Source organism: Plectropomus leopardus, chromosome 1 (genome assembly GCF_008729295.1).
Source record: "Plectropomus leopardus isolate mb chromosome 1, YSFRI_Pleo_2.0, whole genome shotgun sequence".
NCBI classification, from domain to species: domain Eukaryota; kingdom Metazoa; phylum Chordata; class Actinopteri; order Perciformes; family Serranidae; genus Plectropomus; species Plectropomus leopardus.
The window spans coordinates 35,639,475-35,652,230 of record NC_056463.1 but is presented as its reverse complement, the minus strand read 5'-3'; the positions used below and the strand labels follow the sequence as shown (position 1 = coordinate 35,652,230).

General features: G+C 39.8%; 1 protein-coding gene across 1 annotated transcript in view; it reads right to left on the bottom strand.

Moving 5' to 3' along the window:
* Window positions 1-12,430, bottom strand: part of mmp15b (matrix metallopeptidase 15b) — a 41,764-nt gene extending 29,334 nt beyond the window's left edge. The window contains exon 1 of the mRNA XM_042484410.1: window positions 11,422-12,430. Coding sequence (XP_042340344.1) covers window positions 11,422-11,541 — 120 coding nt within the window. The 5' untranslated portion in view covers window positions 11,542-12,430. The remainder of the gene's footprint in view (window positions 1-11,421) is intronic.
* Between the last annotated feature and the right edge of the window lie 326 nt (window positions 12,431-12,756).

The following is a 12,756-nucleotide window of genomic DNA, read 5'->3' as shown; positions in this document are numbered from 1 at the left end:
TCCTGACGGAATCTCATCCTTTGTGATCAGTTAAAGTAGCAGCTGACCACTGGCACAAGTTAATGAGCCTTTGTTGAAGTAGTCGATCTTCTCTTTTCCCCACAGGGTTTTATATGATATGTGTATTGAGTTTTGATAGGACAGGATAATTCATGCCCAAAGGGGAAACTTATTTTGCCACCATGGTCAACATACAACAAGGCATAAGGCAAATACAGTACAACTATAAATATAGCACCAGGCATAGTCACTGAGGGAACTCACTACCACATCAACAATAGTAAATGCTAAAAAAGCACTAAAAAGCACTGCCTCTGACAATGACAGAAAAATAAAATGATAATTAAGTAACCAAAAAAAAATCATTCTAACACCAGTAAAAGAACTGCAGGAAATCCGTAGGTGAGCTTCAGTGAGTTCTTTTGCCAAAAAAAAATTTAAAAATGCATTGAAATAAATAAATATCAAATGTTTGAATTAAAGCTGATGATCTGTGTTGTTATGAACATTCTTGTCTCTCTTTGATAAAACATATTTATAAAAATACATTTTTTAAGGTAAACTATAGACAATTACCGCCTTACGATTATGTGCCTCCACAAGCAAGTAAAGTTGAAGTTACAGTTAAAATCCATGTCTGTCCAGACTCATATTAAGCCATGACACTACACAGTGTTTCAAATATGGATGCTGCTGCAAAGAAGCTACAAATTCCAAAATGTGAATGTGCCACACTTCTTCAACCCACCATTACGCAAGATCTCTACAATCAGCACAGTTTCAAGGTGGACACCCAGGTTTAGTGTCACCAGCTGAATCCGACCCAATGTCTCCCCTTCTGTTCCTGAGATATGTTGAAGGATGACCAATGAAGTGTTTTTGCAAAAGATTATGATGTCACAGTGAAGCTGATCTTTGACGTTCTGGATATAAAATCTCATCACTTAATCTCTTAATCCTATTTAGACATTCTTGGGAGATTTTTGACATGATAAACATGTAAATGATTGAGTTATGGTAAAAACATGTTTTGTGAGGCCACAGTGATCTTTGACTACCAGAATCTACTCAGTTAATCCCAAAATCCACATGGATGTTTGTGCCAAATTTGAAGAAATCTTCTTAAGTCCTTCTTAAGAGATCCTGTTCACAAGAATGAGATGGACGAGGTCAAAAAGACCTTTGACTGCCAAACTTTGATAAATTCATCTTTGAGTCCAAATGGTCATATTTGAAGAAATACTGCCAAGGAGTTTTTGAAATATTGCATTCATGCAAATGAGACAGATAGACAACCCAAAAATGTAATGCCACAGCTGTCGCCAACACAGAGGAATAAGAAAACAATGTATAGACTCATACAAGAGTAATCCCTCTCAATCATCACTCAAGAAGTGTTAGGTGGCACATTTATCTGTAGAGAGTCTACTCTCTGTCTGTATTTTCTTCTTATTTTGCTGTATTCAGGACATTTCTAATCATAGAGCACAGGTGAGGCTGGGACTTTATAAAAAAAGGTAGTGTCCAGGTGCAAGACTTTAAGCAGCAGGCATTCAAGGAGAAGCTATGGAAATAGAAAAGACGTTCCAAAACGAGTGAATCTGGGGTTGCCTTTCACTTTCGCTGGCGAGCATGTTTACAAACTGTAACCGGCAATTCCTGCATGATGTTGAATGAAAGAGAATTCAAAAAGTGAATAAAGTCAATGCAGAACATTTCTTTGAATTCACACATCTCAGGGAAAATACAGCTAACTCAAAGGCACAGGGCAATGATGGAAAAAAAAATGTCTTTACAGTCAATCCACTGGCCATCAGGAGGTCAGAAACTTAAGTGTTTGAGCCCTCAGCTTTGGAGAACTTGGCCCGATGAGCTCAAACCTTCAAAATCACTCACATCTCCAAACACATTTGTTCACAGAGGCAGCTATGTGATGATGAGCTTTTTTCACCAGTATTTCCTTCAGTATTTGGCTTTTTCAGTAACTCTTATGTTCATTATCATTGTTGTTTTTGGAGATATTGACACTTATTATGTTATTATTTTTCAATGTAGAACTTTGTTGGTTATTAATTGTACTATGTATCCGTTATCCATCAATAGCAGCAGTAACATTAGTTGCAAAGAGGTTAACTTCCTGGGAACATTAACAGTGTGCACTGTTTTGCTACGTGACAACAAAATAGACTATATGAATTAAAAAAAAATAACGCTTTATTTCTGTCATTCAAGCTGCAATTCAAATTCGACCACAATGTGAGCTGCAGTAGCAGAGTGGCGCTGTCTGTGTTTTCACTCATTGGCTCCAAAGGCAGAGGAAGAAGCAAGTCAAATTTATTTATGAAGTATTTTAATACAAAACGGGCCAAATATGATTTTAGACTACTCCATTTAACTGTCTCTTAACTGCATTATGATAGGAGAATTGCCCGTCAAACACGGTTCCTATACTATCTATAGTTTTTTATATTACCTTGTACATTTTCACTATTTACGGTTTACCTTTTTTTCTAACAGTGTGAAGATTTAATTGAATTTTGTGTAGTAGGGCTTGGCAAAACGGCTTTAAAATAATTTCACTGTTACTACAGTTACAAATAAAGTAGCTAAATAAAGTTACATAAACTACTGTTCTAATTAAGTTTAATAAAATACTGTTCTAATGTTGAATTAAAGTATAAAATTAAATAAAGTACTGTTTAGTAAAGTTAAATAAAGAACTGTTGTAATTAAATAATTCAAAGCGGAACCCAGTGTGCTTTTATTTTGAAGGACCCAGCTAAATTGATGTTTTTCCTGTGGACTGAACAGTTGGATGTTAGCGTTGGCAGAAAGTTACTGCGGTATGAGTATTCATCCACCACTGGAAGAGAATTTAAAATTAATGTTAGCGATAAAGTCATTTTATACATCAAAGGTAGAACAAGTCATGGTACATCAAGTATATTTGATTTGCTGCCCACCCCTACTGTGTAGTTTTCCTCATTTTTATATCTTTTATTCCTATGCTTGCACTATCTGTTTTGTACCTACAGTATGAGGCATGTTTCTGCCTGTGCTGCTGTAACATCTAATTTCACCCCAGGGATCATTAGTGTTATCTTAATTGCCTTTTATTTGCCCCTTTATTACATACTCCTTTACAGAGCTGTAAAAATACAACTCCCAATATGTTTTTGTCTCTCTTTATCTTTCCCTCTTTGTCAGTGGCTGTATGAGCTCTGTGAGTGAGTGTGTAGGAGCAGGAAGAGATTTAGAGAGCTGTGAACTGGACATGACCCTGACCCACCTCTGCCTGCAGATAAGGAAGCTTTAGATACACAATTACATACGCGCACGCATACACACAAACACACACACATACTCTCCAAAACAAACACGCACTTCCTGAAACACTATCTACTCTTGCTCTCCAACACACACACACACACACACACACACAGACGAGGGAAACAGGTGGCAGGATTTACAAAACCCCTTTCATCTTAAACTAAAGCACATGTTTTCACTGTGACACAATAACTAAGAAAACAACATCAACAACATCATCAGTATATCAGCTGAGGAGTCAACACAAATAACTGATCAATAACTGATTAAGCCCCGCCCCTCTCAGTTACTGTTTTTCAGCCTGTAGTTTTCCGATCTTGATCACGACAGCAAATTTACCATCTACATATAAAGTAATGTTTAAAAACCATCCCCTAATTTTAGACAGATGTCAACAAAAGCAGGCTTTTCATTTTAGCCAGTGACTACTGATTTTGCTGGCAGATATTATCACGTGGGTTGAAACTCAGTCTCAGACCAACTTGTTTTAAAACAAAAATCTTATGAAGATGTAAACGATGTGAATTATGCCATGAATTATACATACAATATAATTTTAAAAGTGCTTTTTAAGTCAATTAAGTTACTGTTTGTGGTAAAACTGTTTCAGTATAAAATGCTAAAAACACACAATTAGAAAGACTATCACATGCGGCCATATTTGACAAGTTGCGAATAGAATGTGTTTGATCATCACTGTTTGTGGAAATGACCAAATTGTTCTGTACTTAATATTCAGGGAATACCTTATCAAAGAGTTTGATTTCATCACAGTGGCATTCAATTTTTTTTTTGTTTGTTTTTCAGAAAAATGCAAATTCCATTGGCTGGATTCCATTAGATGACAAAAACATGGCCACAAAAAGACAGAAAATCTTTAAAGAGGTGATTAGTAATGAGCAGTATTGATTGTCGCTTCATGTCAGCTAATGCTGTTCATATTTCATACTGACTGAAGATAAAAACAAAGCACTCGCTGAAATGCACCCACTAACACTGTTACTGCTGTTACAGTCATCCAACCACAACAGACACTGTGGGAGGAAAAAGAGGAGTAAAATCACAATTCCCATCAGAATCCCAGTAAATGTAAAGAAAAACCCCAAGCTCGTGTTCTGTGTAATCCCAGCATGCCTCTTTTCACATTCTACTTCCTCCCTGCTCCTCTGTGATCAGCATCTCCGCATGGTCGTCACTGTTGCAGTGATAGTGCTTGATGAAAAAGGGAAATGCCTTTGTGTCTGTTGATGTTTGTGTCTTGTGTATGTAGGAATTTGTTTTCTCTGAGCTCTCTTTCTCTGTCCCTCCCACACCAGTCTTTACAACAGGCTGCAGCTGGGTAAAAAGGAAGAGCTGCAGTGCTGTTGGGAAGATGTATGGAGCCATATGAACTCCTGCCACCCCTCATGCCCATCGTCTAAAACAGAAAAGTACTTCAATCTGGCTGCTCACCTTCTCTCATCAGCTGGGCTGAATACAAAACAAGTCTTAGACAACAGGAGCAATAAGGGAGAGCTTGTGTATGTGCGCGAGTGCACGCTTGGCCTCGTCTATTAAATGGTCTTTCAAAGAGTCCTTGAGCTTACCTGCCAAAACCAGACCCAGCAATATACAAGGAGTTGTAAAACCTGCCAGGAGTGTGTGTGTGCATGAGTGTGTGAATGTGTGTGTGTGTCCACCGCAATGTCAGCCAAGATACTAACAGAGCTTTTATTCTGAGGCTTGGTCTGCTGCCATGTCTTACCCCCAAAGTCCTACAGAGAGGATGGATAAGTAAATGGAGTAGTGAGAGAGAAAGAGACACAGAAAGACAGAAAGAAGAGGATTTAATTTGTTCAACTTAAAGATTTCATGAAGCAAACATGGAGGGAAAAACAGAGATGCTCCTTTTTTTTTGCCAGCAAGACGACTGTCAATATCTCTGGACAGACATATAAAGCAGTAGGGCTGCATGATTTTGGAAAAAACTGACACTGCGATTTTTTAAAATATATTTTGAACCATAAAACGCTGTTAGAATTGTTAAAAATATTATCACTGTTAGCATCATTAGCCATGTCAGTAAAAATTGTTGACAATGCTAAAGGATTTTGTGGCGTTACAAGCTATAAAAGCGAACGAGCGGCATTGCCTGCTAGCTTCCACCAGACCTGGCTGGTGCACAGTGCAAAGCGGCCAAGGGTAACGCAGGCATACTAGTGGAGACCAAAGGGTGAGCAGCGGGCATTACAGGGTTTCCCACACATTCTTTTTTTTTACTGCAGCCTGCCACAATTAAAACATTTGCCACCATGTACTGATTTTCTGTTTTTCATAGCTGGACCATTCATAAGGGGCATTCTTGTAAAATACATACTGTTTGGTTACTGATTGCACCACACTGTCAGAGAGAAGACTGTACTCTGCGCACAGACAGAGCTGCGCTGCCTTACGTCCCTCTGTCTTGGTCAAAAAGTTGCACATGAACACACCAAACCAACAACCAACCAGCACGTACATTCTGCTCCTGCATGAGCAGAAATAACTCTCCACACCAGCACACAACTTTCATTTGTAATTATTCAAAAAGTGAAACCAAAGGATTGTCTTGACGCAAGTTAGCCAGTTGGCACATTAACAACACAATCTAACGTTGAAAGAACAAAACATATTTACCAAGCCAACAACACAACCCATCAGCTTAAGAGCTCAATGACTAAAAAGAGAAAAACAAACTTACCTAATATAAGTTTTAGTTAGTTAGTTTTTTTTTGGTTTTTTTTACCTTACTCCTTCTTGACTTTAGACCTTTGTTTGCTTTTTTTTCCTCTGTTTGTCTTCTCGTGTGCTGATCTGAATGATTTCATTCAACGACGGACTCCATGGCCGCCACTGCCACCGATTCAACCTGATGAATCGGTGGAAAAGAAGCAGATGAGGGTCAACGAGGGTCAACATGGGTCAGTGTGGGTTGACGAGGGCCAACGGTGAGGGACACACCGCAGCGACGAAGGCCACCGACGCTCATCAAAAGCCCAAATTTGACTGATGGCCGACCGACGGCTTAACGTGCCAGAGCCTTTAACCGTTCACTGCGTTTGGTCTAGAAGTTTGCTGTTTTCAGCAGCTGCTCCTCTAAACCACTGATCTGATCTGCTCTGACGTATCAGTTATCCACCCTGCAATTCAAGTACCTCAAAACTGCTGTTGAGTGAAAAAAAATCAAAAGGAATTCCACCTGTGCTGCCTTCACATTCCCGCAAAAATGTCAGAAACTACAGATAGGACACAGAATGATAACAAAGGCACACGCACGCACGCACACACACACACACACACACACACACACAAGACATGATTTACATCACAAAACTTTAAAACTTCAGCACCACTAACTGGTCATGGTGAATGAAATATGGTGCTAAAGCTCAATGAGTCAATGGAGTGCATGACCAAATTCCGAATTTTTTTTTTTTTAACTAGCCGCTTAGTTACTGGTGAGTGTGTGTCTGGCTATCTTAAGCAGAATTACTTGAAACTGACATCCCTAATATTGCGATATGAAAAAATACTGATTTTGTAATGAAGTGCATCTGCAGAAATGATAATTATTTTTTAAAAAAGCTTTTTTTTTAACCATGAACCATCTCCTTTATTGATTTTGGAGGGCGAAATTAGGTAGTTAACTTCAGTGGTTGACTCACCATAATACAATTGTTTTCACATAAAGTTAATGGGGGAGACCAGGAGCAATTATAACAAGGCACAATTGTAACATGCTGTTGAATCACCCTTAATCACCATGACAGTCCTAACTTCCCATAACCAATAACGCCTGTCTACGGCACATACACACGTCACCTGTTTTATTGGGGACAGGCTCTGCCGGTAACATCCGTCACAGAAAATAAGAACCGTGCAAGTTTTACTTTTGTATCAAGCAGCAAAAATGTTGCAGCATGATGTGTTTAAGTTAATTTGCTTTACTTGACATAGCACATCCTGCAATGTGACTACTGCGCACATACCAGTGTGGATGCTGAAAAGATACATTGTGCAGCCCTATAAAGCATACAAGGACACATAAACACACATGATTTTGCATAACGCAGGAAATACCCACAAACATATAAATAAATGCACAATTACTCTGAGACACAGAGATAGTTTCCATCCAGTCTTTGTGGACATGGTGATAGCCAATCACAGGGGAACAGGGGGGAAGTGGCTGGAATGTGAAGAGACAGCACGCTGCAGATTACATGGATATAAAGAGGATACGGATTGAGGAAGCTGTCTAGTTATCTGCAGCAATAAGTCATTCATTATCACTATTATTACTAAGCTTTACCTACAAATTGCCATTGCACACTTTTTGCATTCTTTTATCACATCTATGTTTCTTTCTGTGCTCTCTCATCCTCTTTCTCCTATTCCTAAATTTTCTCTCACAGCTTTCTCTTCAGACAAGAGGGTCCATTGTACTTCCTAGGATGCCTTGGAGTCCCAGGCCCAGCATGCCTGTGCACTGTGTGTGTGTGTGTGTGTGTGTGTGTGTGTCTCAGTTAGAGAACAGCTGTCACATTCAGCCATCACATGCTGCACAGCTGAGACTGACCACCACCGTCCCCGTCAACTTTCTCTCTCCGTCTTTGTCCCACCACAGGTTTCTCTTAGCTGTGACAGTTCCATTTTTCAGTCATTTCACCAATGCTTGTCACACTCACATTCCCTCTTTTTTTCCCTATTCTTCCAACCTCCCACTTCATCCTTTTTGTCCAGACACAGTAGGAGTTGAGGTCTCAGGCCAACTTCTAAACACATGGATTGATCTACTTGAACTGAAGTAGGTGTATGATGTAGTTCCTATCCATCTCACACAGTCTGGGTTTGTTTTGCAGATACAGGCTGCTTTGATTCACACCAAACAAGGTATCATTTTTACATATCAAGTTATTTATTTTGTTGACTTTGTTTGGTATGGTAGAGATCAACGCTGAATACTCAAATCTTCAGTGTGGAGTAGGGCTGCTGAAACCGAGTTGTTTTTTTTTAACTATGTATAATGTCTAAATATTATTTCACTGTAGAGATTCACTCCACCCCTCCTTGCCCTGCTCTTGCTTTGTCTGTTTATCATGAGACTGCTGTGGGAGTGTAAGCTCTTGATCGAACACAGTTAATTGAAGTCCACCACACGTGCACACACGCACACGCACACACACACACACACACACACACACACACACACACACACAGCGACAGGGATAAGAGTTGGCATCATACGACTAATGTTACCCAGCGGGGTTTCACAAAAGATTTGAGTCATGTTGGTGTCTTTCTGAGTTTGCTAGAAATGTGTTTAGAGTTGGATGTTAGCCATTATTGCTGCGTAAGCTCACGCTGACCAGATCATTTGCCGGACATCACTAGAGACTCAGTACTGTGTAAAACGGCAGCAACAGCTGATCATTGGCCACCTTGTAAACATAGTGAAACCAAAGTGCAGAGCTCCAACAAATTTTGGAAAAGCAATCAAGAAAAAACATTTGAATCCCAAAACGGAAAAACAAATATGTACCCAGATGACAAATATCCAAATAGTCAAATATTTGGGTCCAGCTCTACTAAACTGAGTCCTCCTCTACCTATGCTTTATTTAGCAGAGAAGACTATACATCATGTGTTTTTCCAGCTCCTCACCATGATAATTATTATCCATTTTTTGTTCTGGCAAACACATTTCTATAACCCCTATAAAGGCTGTTATGAGTGAAAACAAATGTTCCTCTCAGACTCCAGAGAAACATTCATCAGCCACAAAGAACACCACAGACTTCATAAAAGTCTTTCCTACCATAAAGATTAATGGGCAGGTCACAGAGATCAGCAGACCTGTCAACAAACCAACAGCATGACATGTTACAGTCATCAAAAAGCACTTGAAGTCTTACTTAGATACCAGCCTCCACTCATTGCAATATTTGCCAGAACAATGCTGATTTTCAGCAAAAGATATCAATGCTCACACTTTCTGTTGCTGCTGCACATTAAAATCACCTGAACGTGTCAGATGGAGAGTTACAGGCGACAGGTGCTTATTACAATTTTCTCCAAGGCAACGCAGCGCTGTGTAAGATGCTGTTTTTACCATTTGGAAAATGACTCGATACATCACAGGCTCTGGTCAAATCTGCGTAAGATATGGCGTGACACGGGTGTCCTGCCCATATGGATATTTAGCATATCCTCATATGCAAACCTGACCACAAAGTCAAGGCAGTTCTAACACTGTCTCTTAATTTTTATACAAGCAACAGTGTTCAGAGCGTCTACTTATTAATAAAACACTCATGCATTTCAAAATTAAAGATTTTCAAGAGACCAGTCTGTGGAGTCCTCTTTATTTTGCCCATGAAATGCTTTGTAATAAGTTTTGGTTATTAAATAAAAAGCTATCCAGTAGAATAACTGCTCGAGGGGGAACACTTTTCGGTGTTGGCTTGATTTTCATAGACAGTCAGTTCCTTTCAACAGCATTTTGGAGTTTTAGCAGGGCAACAATACCCTATTTAGGAGGTTGTCAAGTCTTTCTTCTAAAATTAGTTATTAGCAGCCTTAATTTACTTTTGTTGGAACAGCAGCCATCAATAAATTGCAAGGGCACTGTGTCCAGGATGCATTATACTTTCAGAAATCTATACTTGTATGGACCATTCCAAATGTTAAGTAGGCAACATGGGTAATGCAATTATTTCTACTTCAGCAGACACACACAAACACATACACACATTTAGCAACAAGTGCTTAGGAATTTCTCATCTGTCTACACATTGTGCAAAACCTTGTCTCTTGTCTGAGTAAGACACATTAGCAGACACCTGTGCATAACCACAAACACACACACGCACACACACAACCCCATCAGAATATGTTCTAACCTGACTGACAAGCAGACCACCCCCGGACACTGAGTTTGGGAATGCAAGCTCACTATCAATGGCCAGACGGTGTCTTTATCTGTCTGTCTGTCTCTCTCTGTCAAGCAGCAAACAAAAGCTCCACCACCACTAATTACCTTCTTACAGGTATAAAGCTAGCTCCTATCTCTTCCATTGCGTCTCCAAACAAACAAGTGTGCTGGCTAACCAATGGACGGGCCAAAGAAAAATGCAAGAAATGCTAGTTCAAGTTCCGGCCTGTTATGGTGCACTTTGGCTAATGACATGCCTAAATAAGTGCAGGCATCCCTAATGGCTGAGGGGTCAGTGAAAAGGAAATTATGAGCCTAACAAAAAATGACTATCCGAGAGGAAAGACTCCACTGGGTATCTTGTTGGAGAATGAGCTGAGTCTTGCTTTGTATTGCTATAATAACTGAAAAGACTAAGTTTGATTTTAAGAAGTTTAAGTAGGAGTGATGAGAAAATAAAGCCATTTCAACTAAAATATGTCTCTGAGGGGTGGTGGGAATTACATTATAGATGTAAATGTTCAAATAATTAGGTGGCTGACCAAATGATTTTTAGAATCCTTTAAATGTAAACGACAAAGAGTTTAAGTTCATACAAACTGCTGTTTTGCAGGTGCCCTCATCACACCAGTTTTGAGGTGTGATGAGGGCACCTGCCAGTCAATCTACTTTGTAACCACAGGAACCACACAGGAAATGTGAGTGTGTTAATATTGTAATAATGTAATTATTCCATAAACCAGAAGTTGTGCCCTATAGAGTCCTTTATTGATTCTGATGGCCTTGGTGGTGTTTGAATCTATTACAAAGGTAACAAATAAATGTACAGGCTAACTGTAGCAGTAGGCTGCTAAAAAGAATTGTAACAAAATAAAACTTACCAGAGGATTCATATTTGAATAGCATAATATTATGGTCTTCCCAATGTATCTCATGTGAGTAAATAAGCCAAACTTACTTGCAACAATGAGCAGCTGCTTTACAAAGTGCCTTAAATTGGTCATTTTCAAATTGTGCAGTGTTAAAATCGTTATGTTCATATTACAAAGTCGTCTTCAACATCTTCTGCTCCTGGGTACATCGCAGTTGGTTAATGACGAGCATTATTTAGTCAGCTTTGTCATTCAGTGTGTTTTTACCTCTGAGTTGAAGGTGCTGTCATCGTCTGCTCCACGCGCCACAAGCGCGCACAGCCACAGCGCGAGGAAGGTCCGTCTCCAGAGCAACCAGAAGCAGCTGTTCCGCGAGGTGGAGGCCATGGTCCGAGCGAAATCACTCGTCGTTCGTCTCGGTTCACTCCCGACGGTGTAATACGAAGTGTTTGACGAGTTTTTCCCTTTGCTAGTTGCTAGTTTAGGCGATAAAACCCCTAATATAAGAAACACTATAAACTGTCCCCTAGCAAGAATGCTACTACAGTGTTCAACAATGCACTTGCATCCTAAAAAAGAGCCCCATTCCTCAGTCAGAACCACACTACAAGCTGAGCCTCCATAAATGTCGGTGAGTTATTTTCACTCGTGTGAAACTATGAGCCCTTACAGCTTTCTCTTTCAAGTTTTTTTGACAGACCGTTTCACCTTTCTTTGCGTACTGTGCTCTGTTATCTCTAGCGGGAGCTACCCACTAGAGCGCATGTCTCATTTAATACACATCAAAGTCGCTGCCTTCTTAGTAACCTTGGAAGTGCACTTTTCAAAAGAGCCACAGTCTCCAGCAGCGCCGGTGCTGCTATCAGCAGAGTGGGTCTACCGCAGAAATGCCTAGTAGAAAATAATTTACTAACAATGTTCGAATCCAGTTAATTAATAACCTCCTCTCGCGATAATGCCTATTGCAGTGCAGTTACATGTACCCTGAGAAAGTTGCAAACTATAAAACAACAACAAAATGATAACTTCACCGCACTTGACCGACTCCTTCAGCAGTAGCTTCAAGCAGTGTCGTAGCAGTGAGCGGCTGTTTTAGATCGCGACCTCTCATGTAAAAAATAAAATATAAGACGGTTTCTTTGCCCTCTATATCCAGTTTTTCCCTTTTCCCAGAGGAAATCTTGTCGGAAGCCGATACTCAGCTAGTTGCTATATCACTCCTGTCCTGAGTAAGTGTCTCTGTGTTGTCTCCCGACCGGAGCAGGACGGACAGTGGACTGCTGCTCGTGCCTGTTTCGGTACCTAACGTGGAGATGGCAGCGTCAAGCGTGACAACACGTAACGAGGTGTCCCTGTCATGACTTTCAAAATAAAAGATAAGTAGTATGACATTCTAATGTCTGATTACAATGAAAGAGTAGAATATGCAGAAAGAGGGATGAATGCTAAATAATTCAGGAAGTTCTTTTTTCCACACAAATTCTGACAGTTTTCCAATTATATTTTCCTTGACAACACATAACAATTGAAAACTTTGAAATGTTCCCAGGAAAATACATATTAGCTTTTTTTTAAATCAGTGCAATGACATTTGACATAAGC